We start from the raw sequence: 20738 nt of genomic DNA, 5'->3' as shown, positions 1-20738 counted from the left end.
ATTTTTCACGTCTAGCTCCCCTAGAGGCTACAAGCGCTGCAGCACTGTCGCAAAGGAAAAGAAGACAACTCTTTAGGTCACAAAGTGTGCCTTCCAGCATGTCATATGAAAATAATTTCATGGGTTTTATTTTATTTCAAATGCCAAAAGATCGAGTAGCTCATGTTTTCAAGCCAGTTGTAACGGTGGTTGCTTGGTTAAAGTTTATATAAAACATTGCCTTAAAGGGGAATCGATACCGGCTCGCCCAGGTCGTAGGTAAATAACGCTAGTACGCTACCACGGCGCCAGTGTTAGTCTCTCTACACTCCACAAGTAGCCTCCAGCAAAATTCACGTAAAAAACTGTTCAGGAGCCATACAGGACTTTTATGCAAGCAATATAAAACATTACTTACTAGTCCAAAGGCATGACGGCCAAGTCAGCATCGGTCAGGAACCCCTCCACCTCCTTTAGTTCACACCAGCGAGCAAACGCTGGCCCAATAAAATTGATCCTTGTCCTTCTTTTTAATCTGTCACTCTCCCTTTTCTCGTCTCCTCAGATAAAACCTTGGGTTTATTTTTCTTAGTTGCTGCTTCGGCCATGACAAAAACATAAGGAAAATAAATAGTTGCGCTCTCACGTCCGAATTTGAGGAAGTGAAGGAAGTGACGTATGCCGTAAAGCCGATTTTTGTAGTTTTCTTTTTGTGCTCAGGTTACTACCCGAAACCCCAATTTTAAACGTATGATTAAAAGCAATACAGACCCCGTCAGGCTACGGTAGACATGTCATTCAACCTATTTTAAGTCAATGTACCATCACAGGCAGCTTGAAAAATACATGATGAAGGTTGAAAAACTACAAAGTGTCACTATACAAACAGAAAATACAGAGAATATGTAAACAAAATAAAAACGAAATTTTACTAACTAAATGTCTTCTTCAGGCATCAGTCAGTGTTTAGTGTGACATCTCTTGGCACGAAAAACATCTTAAGCTTTTTTGAGGAGACTGAAGTCCTGAACTCATTCAATTAGAATTAGAAATTAGGATTTAATTTCATTTTGGTTTAAGAGATCCTGCAGCTGCCTGCTATTGCTCAAGTAAAAGGGAAGTTTACTCTAAATACTTGACACTTCAGCTTATACTTTTATACTGTAATAAAGAACCTGAGAAATAATTATATATGATCACTATAACATTGCAAAAACAACAAATCTAATGGTAGCACGGTGGCCTAAAACTTTTGCACAGTACTGTATATAGGTATCCATTAATCAAAAACAACTGGTAACATATAGCTTGTTATATCAACTTTCACACCAGAAACCATAGCTGGTACCTGTTTTCTATATATTTAAAAATAAAATGTGAAGCAGTCAAAGGTTTATCTAATGGTCCCAACATTAAAAGGAAAGATCTCTAACAGGCCACATATTCTGGATACAAAGACCTTCAGGGATCTTTAATGAGACACTGTTAGCTGCTCCTGGCTGTGAAGAATAACCATGAACCCTCCGTCTCACTGTAACACAAAAAGACTTCAGATCTTATCTTGGTCCACGGTTAGCTCTGCTTCTCATTTTCTACAAGCTCTGTTTATCTCTGTGACTTCACACTGGTAGATTTCAACAATGCCTCATTGCTTAACGTCTCATCTCGCTTCTCCTCACATTATAATTGAAGTATTTACTTATCACAGAAATGTGCATGAGCGGAAAAAGCTTCCAAACTCGTATGTCTATTTGGCGAAACAATCTTGTCAATGATCAGATAATAACAAAACTCATTTGCATATCATTAATAGATTTTGCATGGGAATAACTAACATATTTGTTGTTCTTGCCAATCTCTTGTGTTGAGAATAACACAAATTAAAAATTAATGAGCGTCTCAGTGGCACACAACAATATTGTGAAAGTGCCAGATAAGCATATGGAAGTGTGCACTTGAGAAACAAAGCACAGAGTGATTGGATTGTATCTTTTTCTGTGTCCTATTGCGATGGTAGAAAGAAATAGATTCTCTTGAACATCTTTCTTGTAACATTGTGGGAAGAGATAAAGCCAGAAGTGGATCCATATGCACAACACAAGGGGTGTGTCCGAAACCGCCTACTTTTATACTTTATAGTTGGCGAAAAGCAGTAGGGGAGGCAAGTAGAAAGGTCCGAATTCATAGTATTTCAAAAAACGGTAGGTGAAAAGTAGACTGATGACCTACTACTTCCTGCAACAGACCAAAGTGTTCATTCAGAGGACCATTTATTATCCTGTGAGCCCCCGAGAGAGGAGTTATGCAACAAAGAAAAGGGAGAGGCGTTGTTTTATTCCAAAATGTACAAAAGCGGTAACGCAGCTCTATTCAAATGCAAATACATGTTCCAAAACGCGATAAACACTTTTTTTTTTAATTTCGTGCAATACATATGCCAAAGTCCAGATATGATAAGCCAGTCCTTCCCGTTCACTTAATATCACTCATCTTTTTGTGTCATTTTGCCTCCAGGCCTCCAGGCCACCACAAAGAAATAGCAGACTTCCTATCTGAGCTTACAGTCACTGTAGATAAAGCTCTTATCGTTGGTGATTTTAATATCCATGTGGATAATCCAAAAGATGCATTAGGACGTGCGTTTATGGATGTTCTAAATTCTCTCGGCATTAAACAAAACGTGTCAGGGCCCACGCATACTCGTAATCACACACTAGACTTAATTCTGTCACTCGGACTCAATATTAATGACATCGAAATATCACCCCAGAGCGATGCCGTTTCAGACCATTGCCTTGTGTCATGCACAATACTTCTAGATAGGACCGCTCAGTCTACAACATGCTACAGATTAGCCAGAACAATAATTTCCAACACTAAAGATAGCTTTATTAGCACTCTTCCAGACCTGTCCCAAATGAAACATGTAGCAGATAATCGTGATCTAGATATTATAATAGAAAACCTGAACAACGTCTGCTCTAGCACGTTGGATGCCGTTGCTCCCATTCGAAAAAAGAGAATCAAAGAAAAACCGCCAGCACCATGGTATGACCATCATACTGCAGCCCTTAAAAAAGTAGCTAGAAAAATGGAAAGAAACTACCGAAGCACAAAGTTAGAGGTATGGCGTTCAGCATGGAAAGAGAGTGTTCAACACTACAGACAGGCTATTAAAACTGCCAGATCTACCTATCTCAGTACGCTTATTAAAGAAAATCATAACAACCCTCGTTTTCTATTTAGCACAGTTGCGAAACTGACTAGAAACAAAGAACAAACAGAAACCAATAGTAAACTCCAACACAATAGTGATGACTTCATGAACTTCTTTACTAACAAAATTATGTTTATTAGGGAAAACATAGAAACTACGCAAGCAGCCATCACTCTACCCAATAGTACATTTTCCACTAGATTACCAAACGAACATCTTGAGTCATTTAATCCTACTACAATAGAAGAGCTCTCTAAACTAGTAACGTCATCCAAATCATCGTCCTGTATACTAGACCCCGTTCCCACAAAATTACTAAAAGAGGTATTTCATGTAGTGTCAGACACGGTACTTAATATCTTTAACTCATCTCTAGAATTAGGATACGTTCCAACAGCTTTCAAACTAGCAGTTATTAGACCGCTCATTAAAAAGCAAAACCTTGACCAAGGAGATCTTAATAACTTTAGACCAATCTCAAATCTACCTTTTCTTTCTAAAATATTAGAAAAAGTAGTGGCAAGCCAGCTACGCACATTCGTAGAAAATAATAATACATATGAAAAGTTCCAATCAGGATTCAGGCCCCACCATAGCACAGAGACAGCGCTGCTTAGAGTTACAAATGACCTCCTATTAACATCCGATCGTGGTGAAATCTCAATCCTTATATTACTAGACCTTAGTGCAGCCTTTGACACAATAGATCATACAATCTTACTCAATAGACTAGAAAACTATGTTGGCATCAGTGGTCAGGCGTTAGCCTGGTTCAGATCGTATCTAACCAATCGATATCACTTTGTTTATGTAAATGAGGAAGAGTCATATCACTCCCCCGTTAAATACGGTATACCTCAGGGATCAGTTCTAGGCCCTATCCTGTTCTCGTTATATATGTTACCTCTAGGAGACATTATCAGGAAACATAACATAAGTTTTCACTGCTATGCGGTTGATACCCAGCTTTACATCTCGTCGCATCCTAGCGAAACCCACCAGTTTTCTAAGCTAACAGACTGCATTAGTGATATTAGGGACTGGATGGCACAAAACTTTCTTATGCTAAACTCCAATAAAACAGAGATACTTATTATTGAACCGAATCGCTACAAACATAATATGTCAGATTACAAGTTGCCCATAGATGGCTGCACGGTGGTGCCATCTTCCACGGTTAAGAATTTAGGCGTAATGTTCGACAGCAATCTATCTTTTGATAGTCATATCGCCAACATCTGCCGCACAGCATTCTTCCATCTTAGAAATATCTCAAAAATACGCCATATGCTGTCTGCATCAGACGCAGAAAAGCTTATACATGCTTTTATGACCTCTAGAATAGACTATTGTAACTCGTTACTCGGGGGATGCCATGCAAATCAGGTAAACAAGCTACAGCTGGTTCAAAACGCCGCCGCAAGAGTGCTTACTCGATCTAAAAAGTATGACCACATCAGTCCAATTCTGGCATCTTTACACTGGCTACCAGTTAAATATCGTATACAATTTAAAATATTACTAATCACCTACAAAGCCTTAAATGGCCTAGCGCCTTCGTATATTAAAGAACTACTATCAGAATACAATCCATCACGTAAACTGCGCTCACAAAATTCTGGTCACTTAATTATCCCTAGAATATCAAAAGTGTCTAAAGGTGGTAGATCCTTTTCCTACTTAGCCCCTAAGCTCTGGAATGATTTACCAAATAATGTTCGAGTATCAGACACAGTCGATCAATTTAAATCTAAACTTAAGACATTCTTCTTTAACAAAGCATTCACATAAAATGTCCAGTAAATGTACATTTCCCGCAGTAGTTAGTTTGTCCAGAACAAAGCACTCACATACCTCATATGGGTAATATACTTATGCCGCAATAGTTAGCCTGTCTGGAACCGAGCCGACTTGAACCACTATAATGTTTGACACTTGCATTGCATGCGAACGGCCCCTACGCTAATAGAATTCTGTTTTTCTCTCCCTGTCTCGTCCTCAACCACGAGGACAATGAGACAAACAGACCCAGTTCCGGTTGCTGTGAAGATCATTGCATCACTGATCCACTGGCTGTCCTTCAACGTGAGGACCAGCCGATGCCCGACCAACGACCACCGGCTAAACCAGTTTAATTCGCTTACCCGCCTCCTATCCCTACCGTTTCTATATATATATATAAATATATATTAATTCCTCCCAAGGGTTTTTGTCCTTCTAGGACTTTTTCCCATTGGGTTTTTTTTCCTAGAGGGTTTTTAATCCCAGGGAGAGTCAGCCAACTTCGGCTTAACTTAGCACTTTACAGTATACGTTACATTATTAATATGCTCGCTTGTACGGTTAAACCGCTTTCTCTACTTCTTATTTTATCTATTGATTTTCTGTGTTCTCTTCTACATCTTCTCATGTAAAGCTGCTTTGCAACAATTAACACTTGTGAAAAGCGCTATATAAATAAAATTGAATTGAATTGAATTGTGTTGGTTTCTCAATTTTGGGGTTAGAACAACTTTCTATTACATTTCAGACATCTTAACCCAAATCCCAACTATAACTCCAACCCCATGGTTTAAAAATAGGAAAAAAAAGTTTTCTGAGGGTGCTCGATGCGAAGTTCGTCACAACATGTATGTAGCCCATCATAATTACAAAATATGTGTTGTGCGCGTCGAGAGATCCTGTGTGCATCACGTGTTTTGTCAAAATAAGTGCCCGCTGCAGACCATCTAAAGGGTTTATGATAAAAGAGACGCTCGCTTTTGCCAGATACTCGCATAATCTAATGCGTAATCAGAGTTTACTGTTAAGGGAATGACTTGCGTGTATTTTGTGAACGTGAGCATCTCTTTTATCATAAACAGTTTTGACACTTGTGCAGCAGGCACTTATTTTGACAAAACACCTGATGCACATGGTTCACATGATGCAACAAACACATGATGCAAAAGACAATCAACACATATGACCCAAACACATATTTTGAATTTGCGCTCCTCGGATGAGCAGTCACGCTCCGCCACTGCTCATCATTACATTATGAAACTTTAGCCTAAATTTCACAGACAGAATCACAATTGTTACACCAGTTTTATAGCAGTAATGGTGTTGTAGGTGTGCGCATAAATCACATTGATCTGCGTGCACTTAATCTTTGTACAGCGCGTCGTGAATGTGTTAGCATTTAGCCTATCCCCATTCATTTCTTAGGATCCAAACAGGGATGAATTTAGAAGCCACCAAACACTTCCATGTTTTCCCTATTCAAAGACACAAAACAAAACGTTGGGATTTTTTAAGGAAAACATGGAAGTGTTTGGTGGCTTCTAAATTCATCCCTGTTTGGATCCTAAGAAATGAATGGGGCTAAGCTAAATGCTAACACATCCACGATGCGCTGTACAAAGATTAAGTGCACGCATTGAATAAAGATAGGGATGTATTAATTGGTCTAAGTTGAGGAAAGAACATAGTACAATATTAAAAAACTGTGATGTTTTCCTTTTACATTAACAATTTTTGATTTTAATAAATGCTGAAATTAGCATGAACTAAGATTAAGAAATGATTGTTCAGTGTTAGCTAATCTATTAACAAACATAACCTTATTGTAAAGTGTTACCATAGTATTGTAGATAAAGTCACATGATAGTATGCTCCAAACTGAAGTCAGAACACTGTATTAAAGTAGGCAATAGCAGTCTCTCCCTTATGAGACTGCCATAACCTAACAGATAATTTAGTCAGATATGTGGGCATGTAGTTTTCATTCAGTGTCTCATTATCAGTGCGGTAATACCTGGTGCTTTTGGATGCACAAAATCCACCAGCACACGAAAGTATTTACTCTCAATTATCATGGCAATAACATGCACTATCAGCTTGGAAAATAATGCTCTCCTTTCCATTTCCTGCCCTATCTCTCTCTCATTCAGTTTCTTGGCCTGACCATGATTACTCATTCCTTTCAACACAGTCAGCAGAGCCAATGAGAGCCAACGATAGTCTCAAAGGAAAGTTTGCAAAGCATTCTTCAGCATTCACAGTGGCTCTGCCAGTCGCTTAATGTGGCAATGCTATTTCATTTACCCGCTGGGGTGAAGACAAGCAAAATAAATCAAAAAGGGAGGTGGTGTCATAATCTGCTATCTGTGTGAGGATGATCATCATCAAGTCTGGGTGAAAACATTCTTGATCATCTTAAATCTATTCTGTCATTTCACTTTGCATCTTTTTTATGTTAACCAGGAGCCATGAAGCTCTGAAATCGTGAATATCTGATAGCCGAAGGTTTGCCGTTTCTTATCTGATTCTTCTGTTCTGTAGCTGATGAGATTTTGGTTTCTTATAATAATCTGTGATGGTTTCTTTTGAGCGAGGGAAAATAATCAAAGGGACGTTGAGATTGAATGCAATGGTTATTACTGGAGTCTCACGTGTGCATGACGTACAGTATAATAAGCTGTTGACGTACTTCATAGTTTGATGAACTTCTGTTTTGTGCAGAAAAGAGGTTGAGCCATTTAAAATGTGGGCTGCTTTTTCCAGTTTAGTCTTGTTCGTGATGAATCATCATCATTAAATGAATCATAATAAGTTTGATGTCTGGACCTGCAGGATTGCTTGGGGGCTGCTTAATAGTCCAACACTGGCATACATATGAACTATTTCTGATGCTTTCCTATTTCTGATTTTTTTTTCAGAATTATTTAATTCTCACGGGCAAAGTGCCAAGCAGCTCCCGCTGAGTGCATATGCCGACGGACACTTTCCTTTTGTTTCGGAAAAGGTTAGGACATTGGAAGTCTGCCTAGCAGCCCCTCATCAGCTGCTATACAGTTTATAAAATGTGTTTATGGAAGAAGCATTTCCCCGGAGGCAGAAGCAAAGGTGATGGGTTCGAATCGATGCTTTCGAACTGACAAACAAGATCGAGAGCTCATTCGATGAAAGTCAATAGCTTTCGCTATTGTCGACTTTCTAGACAATCTGTGGTTACACAACACTTAAGCGATTTTTTGTTAACTGAGAGAAAAATGCCCTTGTTATTTTTATGCTTGACTCGAGGAAAAAATGGTCAAGAGGTTGAGAAGAGAACTTAGATTTACAATTTAAAATAACTTAACTTTCATGTAGGGCAGCTAAATGCCACTGTAAGATTGAAAACATGGCAAGAAAAAAGCTATTTAGTGATTTTTCTATATTTGTAAATATTTATGATTTGCGGTAAAATCGAGTGTTACTGTACACCCACCTCAGCTTATTATTTTATACTCTAATCCTTCCTTTGCTTTTCTTTTTTATTTAAGTATTCATTCAGATCTAAGTTATTCAGGTTCAACCAAGCCACTTCAATGCCAGCTCAGTGGTTCAGGGTTAACAGTAACAGCCGCATGGTATTTTAAAGCACATTGACCTGACCATCTCGAACGTGGAAGTGATGTGACGTATTTCCCTTCCTGTGCGAGACTTCCGGTTCAATAGCCAGCCGGTAGAAAACGCATAAAACATGATTTAAACAGTTAATATTTACTATACTGGTATGAACCAGTGTGAGGATGAAATTAAGAAGTGGCTTGATATATGAAGATATATTCAATCCGTTCGTGGTGTTCATCTGAGGTAATGGGTCTTGAATGCGCATATAAAAGCACAGAGACATACCAGTATCTTTACAATGGGAAATTCAATCGAGTGTTTGTACATGGAATTTACCAAGACTTCGCGTTTTTAAAGCAACACTATGCAGTTTTGTACCTTTAAATAATGTCTCTAAAATTATTTCAGTGATAGAACAACTTTTAACTGGACAAATTGTACTGTTGCTGCAACCTGAGCAACCTCCTAGCTGCTACAAGCACACTCTGAAAGTTGCATTGGCGGGTAGAGCACACAGCCCTGCTCCTCCCCCTGCCTGCAGAAGAGTGTCTGATACCAGGCTCTGTTGCGCTTTTCAACCACATGGGGGAGCTGTAAGTCATTTTTACATGGAAACTACATAGTGTTGCTTTAACTTTTCAGGGGATGGTTTAAAATGTCACAACTGTCCCTCTGGTGTGAGTGTTTTTTAAAAGGCAATTTTTAATAGACCGCTTCTCGTGGTCCGACACAGTCAGCAGTATCATTCAACACATTGTAAGTTATATGAACAAACCATAATAAACATATTAAACTACAACATGTATTGAGTATTGTTTTCGTTTTATGAAAATATTATTACATCGCTTCTTACGCACTTTCAACGTTAGGTGGAGACCAGTGGCGGCTCGTGACTGCACTTCTGAGGATGCGCTAATTCATAATAAGTGTTCGGATTGTCACGTTTGTGGTTCCCTTTTCCAAAACATGTGTCATGCATGTGGAGAGATCCTGTGTGCATCACGTGTTTTGTCAAAATAAGTGCCTGCTGGAAACGCGTCAAAACCGTTTATGATAAAAGAGACGGTCGCGTTCCCAAAAAACACACAAAAGACACTCCCTTAACAGTAAACTCTAATTACGCATGAGATTGTGCGAATATCTGGCACACACAAGCGTCTCCTTTCAAGTTCAAGTTCAAGGCAGCAGGCACTTATTTTGGCATGACACGTGATGCACACACGATCTCTCAAAGCGCAGAACACATATTTTGAAATGACGAACCAAACACATGACAAGTTACATACATGTTGTGACGAACTTCGCATCGTGAGCTTCAAAAAAAGAAGTCACCAGCCGCCACTGGTGGAGACATAAGCTTATGAAATTATTTGCTTACTTTTTAAAGTATTTGCCTTTTCATTTAAAACATAACAAAAGTACGCGCAAACACATTACGAACTATTAAAAACATTAAGTATGCAGATTATGTCCTATATATTCTGTACTGTAATCGCATTTTTGTAATAATATATATTAGCAGAATAAATAAATCTGCTAAATCAGCATATTTTTTCAGCATAATATTAGTTGTTTTTAAACAATTATTGTATTTATTGTTTACTGGTAGTTTCTATGTAAGGTTTTACTGGATGGATTTGTGAATACAGATCATGAGGGCATGTGCGCCACATACACATTCGGTTCTTGTGCATGGATTATTGTTGAAAATTTTTTTTTGTAGAGATTCATGTGTTTGTTTTAGCTAATAATGCAACCCGTAACTGCACAAATTATGTCGGTCTTCCTGTATTTCATAATAAACATTAAACAGCCAGTCAAAACGGCACACTGGCGTCCTTCGCAATAGACTACCATTAGCTTAAGTGGCTCACCGGAAGTCATAAACAAGAAAGCTCAAAATGGTGGCCCCCACATTTACATCAAGAAACAGGTGGATAGATTTATAAACTGTCAGAAAAATAGTCCCTAGCTGTCACTGAGAAGGCTGTCCCATTCAAAAATACACATTTGCACCTAAAGAATTCATATTAGTACCTCAGAGGTATACCAAATGTATACATATCTGTACTAAATGGTACTTATTAGGAACGTACTGCCTCAGTGACAGCTTGGGACTTTTGTTTGACCATTTTTTTCTGACAGTGTAGACACATAGTCGATATAGAAAAATTATGCTAATTTGATTATAATGATTATAATTTAGAATACGCGGCTTCTGAGAAATGTGGTTTAAAAATATCCAGTATGGTCACAGGTGTCTATTTGCAGAAACTGGGATGTGGGGGAGCAGATGTGATCAGAGCAGTTCCCCAGGGATAAAACATGCTATTTTAGAGATTTGACTTAACCACAGACATAAACAGCTTCACAAATGAGCTGTGTGTGCATATATCCAAATATGCTACAATTATATAAATGGGTGAATAAAAAATGATTACTTTGTATATAAAAATGTATAATATCACAAGGAAATTATTAAAATGGAAATAATTGCCACCTGGACTGAAAGTTTCTATTAATGGGGTGTAAGAAAGTTCGACAACAAATCGCTTATAACTCTCCTGTGAATATTCTTCTGCCGTTCCTAGTTAAGTAAATTCGAGGAAGGTGTTAGGAGCCCATGCTCAAGCTCTCTATAATGGGCAGCAATTTAAGGATGTTAGTGTGAACTTGTGAAACATCATTTGACATTCTCAAACATATTCACAAATAGATTGTCTGCATCTTTTCAAATAAATAACATCATTTCCTCTTACATAAGCTGGTTTCTGTTTAGGTAAGTACAACGCTATCTTATTGGACTATGTATTAAGTTGTGTATTAATTTCTTAGTTATTCAGGTAAAGCCAATGTGTTCAGAGTATTAAGGATATTTAAAACTGAACATCGTGAATTATTGTGGTTACATTATGCAGATATACCTATTGTAAGTAATTATGTAATACATCTATCAGTGAATGGATAAAGATAAAAATGCATGAAGAAAATGGTATAAAATAGGCTTAAAAAAAATGTTGCTATATAATTACGTGTATTAAAAATAAATCTAAGTAATTTTTAAATATATATATATTCTAATTCTTAAAAAAAAAAAAAAACATTTTTTTCTGACTGTTTGTCTTTATATCGTTTGGTTATGTTTACAAATTCACACATGAATTTTCCTAATCATTTAAGATAAGTAAAATTGATCAAAACTAGCAGTTCCTATTAAAATTAATTGGCATCCACATGGCCCAAACCTTAAAGGAATATTCTATTTTCTTAAAAGAAAAACCCAGATAATTTACTCACCACCATGTCATCCAAAATGTTATTGTCTTTCTTTGTTCAGTCGAGAAGAAATTATGTTTTTTGAGGAAAACATTGCAGGATTTTTCTCATTTTAATGGACTTTAATGGACACCAACACTTAACACTTAACTCAACACTTAACAGTTTTTTCAACTGAGTTTCAAAGGACTCTAAATGATCCCAAACGAGGCATAAGGGTCTTATCTAGCAAAATGATTGTCATTTTAGGCAAGAAATATAAAAAATATCCACAACTTCTCGTCTAGATCTGGTCGTGATGCGCCAGGTGACCCCACGCAATACGTCATGACGTCAAGAGGTCATAGAGGACGAACGTGAAACTCCGCCCCAGTGTTTACAAGTGTTGAGAAAGAGGACCGTTCCGACGTTGTTGTATGTCAAATGATACTAATAAATGTCTTTGTGTCAGTTTATTGTTTACAATGGTCCGCAAATGTGCGTTTTATATATGTAACACGTGACCTCCCTACGTCACTACGCATTTACGTAAGGTCGCGCTGGACCGGACCTAGACGAAAAGTTGTGGTCCAAAAGAGCATATTTCTTATCCTTCCCGTCAAAAATGACGATCGTTTCGCTAGATAAGACCCTTATGCCTCGCTTGGGATCGTTTATAGACTTTTGAAACTCCGTTGAAAAAAACGATTAAGTGTTAAGTATTAAATGTTGGGCTCTATTAAAGTCCATTAAAATGAGAAAAATCCTGCAATGTTTCCCCCAAAAAACAACTTCTTCTCGACTGAACAAAGAAAGACACCAACACCCTGGACGACATGGTGGTGAGCAAACCATCTGGATCTCTCCTTTAAGAAAACGGAATAGTCCTTTAAGTCTTCTGTGTCTCTGTGTGTGTTTTCAACAGTTTTTCTCTTTGCATGAACCAGGCTGCTACTGTATCTCTCTGCAGTATCTGTCATGTGTCACAAGTTACTTGGTGAGAGTTATATAAATTCAATACATTCAATAGGCATTGATCCATATCTCATCAGCAGAGATGTGATATATACACATGTTCAGGCACTGTTGCCTGTTAACATCGGCTGAAATGTTTCATATGATTTAAAAGATAATTCACACTTTTTTAGTTTAACGGTAAAAAAGATGAGTAATCTGCAAGTAGGTCACAACCCCTTGAGTGTCTAAAAACAGAAAATGTAAGCATAAATACATGTGGATAGATCTGATTTGTACACAACACAGATTTAATGTTGAATCAGAATTTCCTCTCACGTCCCACTCTCTCAATCTTCTGCAAGACAGCAGCAATCATAGCTTCATCTCACTCATGTCAGCTGTCATTTGGTGGGAGTCAGTATTGCAAAGAGAAAAATAATCTTTTCTAAATCAAAAGATTCAGTCATTCACCGATCTATTTTTGCCATGCTGCACCTCATCTAAAACAGCATTTATTCTTATTCTTTTGTAATGATTATTAATGCATACAGTTTTTATAACCTCGCAGAATACATTTGTGTTTAAAAATCCATTTTCACACAGGCTCTGCAAAAAAGTTGAAAGGTTATTAAACATGTAGAAGAAACTTTGATCTCTCATTGCACTTTCTCTAATATATGTGATCAGAATGTTGATGTGTTATTTTAACTGTATTAATAAAGGTTTTAATAAGTAAAAGCTACACTGTCCTTTAACATTAAGAACAACAGGACTAGACCACTTCATACAAACTTTACATATAGAAATATCAGTGTTCATGTCGCTCATTTGGTAAGGCTGTGGGTTTGATACCCTGGGAACACACTCTGCCAAATGCTTAATGTGTCTGATTCTTAAAAATGTAAAAACAACATTTTTTTTAATGCCAGAACAAGATGTATTGCGTATTATTAAAGTGGTATTTCAACTAAAAATGAAAATTCTGTCATCATTCCCTCATCCTCATGCTGTTCTAAACTAAAGAATATATTTTGATAAATGATGGTAAGCACACAACTGTATGTAACCATTGACTTATGAAAACAAATATTATGGAAGCATTGTGATAAATGATGAAGATAATATTTTGATAAATGATGGTATAGCACACAGTTGATTGAATTGTATTAGTTTTACCTACTAATGGAAGTAAATGGTTATAATCAGCCGTGTACATACCATAATTTATCAAAATATCTTATTTTGTGCTCATGAGAAAAAAGAAATGTATACAAGTTGAGTACAACACAAAGATGAGAAAATTATTACAGAACTTCCATTTTTGGGTGAACTATCCCTTTAACATTATTAACATCAGTTGCAAGAAAAATAAACTAATAACTAAATGCACATAAATTTTAGTGCCACTGTAAAAATGGCTGGGTTAATTTTGACCCATAATGGGTAAATATAGGACAGAACACACAGCTGGTTTAAAATTGACCCAATGCTGGGTTTTTTAAACCCAACTGCTGGTTTATTATACCTCTTGGTTGCATAACAACAACCCAATATTGGATCATTTTAACCCAGCATTGAGTAATTTTTAACCCAGTATGTGTCCTGTCCAATATTTACTTATTATGGGTCAAAAATAACCCAGCCATTATTAGAGTGTACATGTTTCTCATGGCTTCTTTGTTTACAGTTTTTTTTTTTTTTTGGTTTACAGGGTTTGTGCAAAAAAATCTAGAACATTTTTCTTAAACACTAAATTCAAGAAAAATGTTCAAACATTTTTTCTTATCCCATTGGCAGATTTTTTTGCTTGTTTTATGCACAAAATCACTTAAATTTAATATTTTTTGTCTAAAAACTAGACTTATTTTCTTGGGTCATTTTGCTCATCAAGAAAAAGCATCTTAATTTAAGAATGTTTAGATAGTTTTACTGAAAACAAGACAATAATACTAAGAAAATGTTTTCTTGATTTTATTTTGCAGTGTGTGTAATATAAAGTAATTTATGAGCACATAAAATAGAAATATTTCTGTTACTCGTTTGGTTGAATTTCAGAGAACAAACTTGATACAAACTAATAAAAATGTATAATTTGAATGCACTGTCAAGGATAAAATGATTTTCAAGAAAAAATTGCTTTTTTATGCACAAAATCACAATTTTTGGCATAAAAACTAGACTTATTTTCTTGGGTCGTTTTGCTCATCAAGAAAAAGTATCTTAATTTAACATTTTTTAGATATTTTTACTGAAAACAAGACAAAAATACTAAGAATTTTTTTATTGAAAATAATTTTTTGCTGTGCATCAAATGCAAAATATTTCTATACAACTTTCATGTTAAATAGTCACATTATTAACATTAGCTGCCTAAAGAAATAATAAACATACATTAATAAGGAAAGAAATAAATAAATGTACATACATGCCACTAAATTAATTTAAGTGATTTTTTTCTTTCCACTTTTTAAAGTAAATATGTGTATCATTTAAAAAGGCCACTCCAAACACACCCGTAGTGACGTAATCATTGCTGCCCTTTAATTGAGTGTGATCACGTGATTCCGAACTTGATTTGTGACAGGTGCGGATCTTTTCTGGAGCGTGTGCTGTGTAGTCCTGTTAAATTAATCTCTTATTTTTGGAAAAAAGCAAATAACGATGGCTTGTTACTAACACCACACCATGGAAACTAACGTCTCCACCCCGACACCAGTTGAGTATAATGTGACAGAGACGGATCTAACGATACAGGGGACACTTGAGGCTCACCGCCCCATTAAAATTGGGATAATATCAGTTTTGGGAGTAATGATAACGTTGGGAAACATCGCAGTGGTGATGGTCATAGCTTCCGCTGTATCGGGATGGTCGAGAAACTCCCGGTATTTCCTTTTATCGTTAACCGGAGCCGACTCGGCGTTCGGGTTGCTCATCATGCCTCTAAATCTGTGCGTCAGTTTCATGAAGGAATATAACAAGGGCCCGGACCCGTTCTGTCACGTGGTGGCGTTTTTTAACGCGACTATCTATTCCACGTGCATGTACACACTCGCAACCATAAGTCTGGAGAGATACATCGCTGTGTTTTACCCCTTAAAATACTCCACCCTGCTGACGAGGAGGAGGGCGCTGCTTTTGATCTCGTTCGCGTGGATCTTCCCACCCGTTCTCCTCGTGCCCATCTCGTTTCCCGCGGGCATCATTGAGGTTTACTTCTCGCGAGCATCGCTCGTGTGCAACCCGCTGTACTCCAGCAACGTCACGTACTCGCTCACGTTGACGTGCTTCATCTTCTTTCCGTGCTCGGCTATCATGACCTTCTGTAACCTCAGGCTCTGGATAGCTGCTAGGAGACAGAGGGTCAGGCTGAGGAAACACAACTGGGGTGGAGGATACAGACCTAAAGTGGCCTTACGTGTACTCGTGCCCGTCATGACCGTGTACTACACCTGCTGGACCCCGTGCATGGTGATCATGCTTTACAATGGTGAGATGTCTGTTTACATTGTGTTTGCAATCATGAGTCAAAGCCAAGATCATAGGTTCGAATCCCAAGTAACACACATTAATAAGTTGTGTACCCTATGTAATGTTTAGATGTAAAATAAGTAGGCTAAGATAGACCTATTCAATCATTAGCTCAGAGCTGCATTTTAGCCTTAAAGGGATAGTTCACCCAAAAATGAACATTCTGTCATCATTTCCAGGTTTGTTACAAATCTGTATAAATTTATTTATTCCAATGAACACGAAGGAAGATATTTTGAGGAATGTCTGTAACCAAACCGATCATGAGCCCCATTCACGTCCATAGTAGGATAAGAGAATACAATGGAAGTGAATGGGGTTCATGAATGGTTTGATTATAGGGATGTAACGATTCAATCACGATTCAATCGTGGTCCTCATTAAAAATGCCTGTCTGAAATCGATTCTGAATCGCAAGGCTGCGATTCTTTGTTTTATGCACAGCTTGTGCCTGTATTACGGCATTTGGTCAGTAGGAAGTCCTTATTAATCTAAAATCATTATGAGTCGGAGTCGTTTATAACGTTCATTTAAAAAAGCAACACTCGTTAAAAAAAATCATTAAAAATATTACTTATTATAAAGAAAATACCTTAAAAAATTTGAAGAACAGCGTATAAATATTCATGTGTAGACATTTCCTGGAATAGCGTTTGTAATGCTGCTACTTGTGTGGCACAAAGGGAGTTTCTGCACGGGAGTGCCCCCTGGTGTTCGGATGTGCCTGGATTTCACCGTAATTCATTCAAATTCATTCATTGAGAAAACGCGCATTTGCACGATGAATCGTTACACCCCTATTTGATTACAAACATTTCTCAAAATTTCTTCCCTCGTGTTCATCAGAACAAAGACATTTATACAGATTTGTAACAACATGGTTTTTATTTTGGGGTGAACAATCACTTTAAGGATATAATGTGGTTCCAATATAGATAACACGGACATCAAAAGTATAAATTGATTTTCACTGACTTGCATTGTGTTGTATATTTGATGTCTTTGTCTGGGAAACTTGTCTCTTCGTAAAAACTGTTAAATTCATAACTTATTTCTCCTGAAGATGCGTATAAATAGCACAAAGTGTAAAACTCGTGCAACACATACGCCAAATTCCACTTTGGTGTGCATATGATACGCAAGTCCTTCCCATTCACTTAAACGGTGCATTTTTTTTGTCGTTTTATTTATTGGTTTCTCAATTTTTTTGCTTTTTTATTATTTTCACTTTGGTTTAGGGTTAGAACAACTTTTTGTTATATAAAAAAGACATCCTAACCCAAACCCCAAGTCTAACCCCAACTCCAAGCGACCATGGCTTAAATATGGACAAAAACATGGAGAAACCTGTATATTAAATAACCTCATTAAGCAAATCTAAAATCTAACCCTAAACCCAAGCAAAAATGGTTTAAAAAACAGATTTTTAAAAAAAAAACAATAAATAAAACGACAAAAAAAGATGCCCCGTTTAAGTGAATGGGAAGGACTTGCGTATCATATGCACGCCAAAGTGGAATTTGGCGTATGTATTGCACAAGTTTTACACTTCGTGCTATTTATACGCATCTTCAGGAGACTGGGCTCTTTTTTTCAGCAGGGACGGCAACCAAAGCGCTTAGCCGAAGAAACGCTGGCGTGCGCCTGGTGTTTTAGGCACGTTTAAATGCTTTGGTGTACACGCCCCCCCTTGCTGTTTTCTACATAAAATCATCCTACATAGTGTAAAGAACATTCAGTGAAAATATAACGTATCTTTAGTATTGACTAAGTCATGTCAAAAATTTAAATTAGGCTAATGTAAAATTAATGATTGAAATTTGACACTAGCCTGGATTTTACTGACAGGGGCACACATAATTTTAAAGCTAATATAAATTGTTTATTTTCAGCTATTTCAGGCAGTGGCGTCCCAGAGTGGGTAGAGTTTATTGCTGTCTGGCTACCAACCTCCAATGGCTTTCTCAATTGTATCTTTTACTTCTGGATCAACCATAGCTTTAGAAGGAAATTCCATCTGGTCCTTCAGAAACTCTGTCTAGGACTCTGTCCAGGCACTGACACGGATTCTGGTTGCGTCAGCTCGGCAGAGTCGTCCGTGACTCCTGGATGGAACAGTAACTACTCGCTTCATGAGCGATTTTCTAGCGTGTCGTCCACCTGCACGTTATTCACGCTCATGAGAACTGAGACCAACATCTGTGAACCACAACCGGCTTGAGGAACCTTCATACCTCTTGAAGTTTTAAGGTCTCGCCTCAGAGGTGTCATTAATTTGTGTCCAGTTCTAGAAGGAGAATAACTTGCAGATAAGCTTCTTTTAATCATCATTCTCAAACGTTTTCTGTCCATATCTTTGTCCTTTTTAGTTTAATGGCTTTTGGTGCCTTTTTACCTTTTGATGGCACTATCTCATATTTACTCAGGAAATGTCATGTTTCTTTAAAGAAAGATATTGCATTGTTAACTTGTCATTCTAAGTTATTAAATACACACACATTTTTGCACACATTTCTTTATCTAGCAAATCCGATATCAAGCAACTGAGGAAAGTTAACCTTTAAATCTCAGTAAAGGAGTTTATGCAGAAAGGGGAGTAATTAGGCAGGTAATGTAAAGGTCAGATCAGCTATGCCTTTTGGCTTTAACATTTTCACATCATGACATTTTCTTTTCAAACATTAATTTTATATGTCCAACTTAGTAGGCCTTTTTGTTACATTTCAGGCATTCTCTATCCAGGAACATTGTAGGACCAGCGCAACCAACTATATCAAATGGTCTAAGGTGGGCTGAAAAAAACAGCCATGTTCAGAGGGTGAAATTACATGCAAGCACTTCTTGACTGTGTTGTAAAATTAAACTGTAAATCTGAATTTTAAATTAAGTTTTAGCTTAAGCACTTGTTAAAAAAAAGTTTTCCAATGTGAAATGTCTGTGTGGTGGAGGTTTATAAGCATGCATATGAAAGCTGTTAATGGGAGTATTATACAGCAAGAAATTATGTTTGGATACTAAACGTTTTCTGTGTGTAAATAATACAATTTTTATACTGTTTATAAATGTTTATATAAAATGTTAAGACTTCTGTTTGTTGTACAAAAATAAAGCGTCAACGCCCACTTATTATCTACAGCATAACTTATTGTTTTGGGTGCATTATTACTTCGTACTGTTTCCTGAAACACATGGAGATATTATGCAGCCAGCAATGATGATCGAATACTAAAAGTTTATGGTGTGTATAATACAATTTTTATACGGTATATAAATGGTTCAGACCTTCAGTTTTTGTACAAAAAAATAAAGCATCAAAGCCCATTTATTATCTACTGCGTCATAAATTTTTTGAATGTCTTATTAAAGGGACAGTTTACTCCAGAATGAAAATTTGATCATAAGTCACATACGGGTTTGGAACGACATGGGGGTAAGTCCTTTCATCGTCTTACATTTTTTGTTATTTTTGATGAAAACCAAGAGACTTGTGACTGTCCTGTAGACTGCTATAACTGTAACTATTCAAGCCCAGAAAAGAATGAAAGATATTGCCAAAAATGTCTTTGTGCCATCAGTAGTTCAATAATAATACGATAAAGCGACAAGAGAACTTTTTTGTGCAAAGAAAGCAAAAATAACAATAACATCCGTTTGTTTTCCTTGTTCGCGTGTTAGTGAGCAGACTAACATTACAAGTTATGAGTTGAACTCTTGACGTAGTTGCCCAGCAACTGAGTTCCTGCTGTAACCTCCTGACTAGTGAACTCGTAGTCTGCTCATGAAAGCACAAACCAGGAAAACAAATTGATGAATTAAAGAGCACTTATTTCTTAGATAAAAACGTTATTTTGTGTATTTGGTATAATACAATGTGTTCACGTGATTTATGGTAAAAAAAAAAACATTTTTTTCCACTAGGGATCCCACTAACGATTATTTTTTAAACGATTAATCTAGCGATTATTTTTTCAATGCATCGATTAATCTCCGCGAGTTAGTGCTGCTCATGCGTTTGGTGTGCATACTTGTTAACATGAGCGCTGAAAAAAAGGCGCCGCTTATGCACTGCTCACACTTGCGGTGTGAAACAAGCGTGGAGCCACTCGCGTTGCTACTAAACTCTGGCGCCGCCATTTTGGGTCTGACGAATCGATGCGCATATTTTGCGTCGCCCTATTTTCCACATACCGTACATTTTTGTAGATCCAGATTTCAGCTAATCTGTAGGTTGTGATTGGCCTGAATACCTCTAACGTCAGCCTTACCATGTTTGAAAGATTCGCTCACAATGCAATGCTAACAGGAGTTAACTTACAGGCTGTAAATCCGAAGCGGGAGGAATTATGATATCGTCGGTCTTGTCTACATCACCAATCCCAGGATTAAACTGTTGCCTACAATCCATGTGTTTGTTGTAGTC

At 37.1% G+C, this 20738-nt stretch overlaps 1 protein-coding gene across 2 annotated transcripts; it reads left to right on the top strand.

Annotated features, from left to right (window-relative positions):
• The first annotated feature begins 15341 nt into the window (after positions 1–15341).
• LOC129450438 (melatonin receptor type 1B) lies at positions 15342–19459 on the top strand. 2 transcript variants are annotated; one of them, XR_008646344.2, is made up of 3 exons: positions 15342–16277; positions 18211–18926; positions 19046–19459. XR_008646344.2 is itself a non-coding variant. In XM_055213208.2 (2 exons), the coding sequence occupies exons 1-2, from the start codon at positions 15473–15475 to the stop codon at positions 18537–18539; spliced, it is 1134 nt and encodes a 377-aa protein (XP_055069183.2). In that variant the 5' UTR covers positions 15342–15472; the 3' UTR covers positions 18540–19459. The 2 variants fall into 2 exon arrangements, 1 of the variants encoding a protein (XP_055069183.2); XM_055213208.2 differs by having other exon boundaries at positions 18211–19459.
• The last annotated feature ends 1279 nt before the right edge of the window (positions 19460–20738 follow it).

The sequence above is a fragment of the Misgurnus anguillicaudatus genome, chromosome 21, assembly GCF_027580225.2.
Source record: "Misgurnus anguillicaudatus chromosome 21, ASM2758022v2, whole genome shotgun sequence".
NCBI classification, from domain to species: domain Eukaryota; kingdom Metazoa; phylum Chordata; class Actinopteri; order Cypriniformes; family Cobitidae; genus Misgurnus; species Misgurnus anguillicaudatus.
Note: the sequence above shows the minus strand (reverse complement) of the source record. Positions and strands in the feature narration are given on the sequence as shown.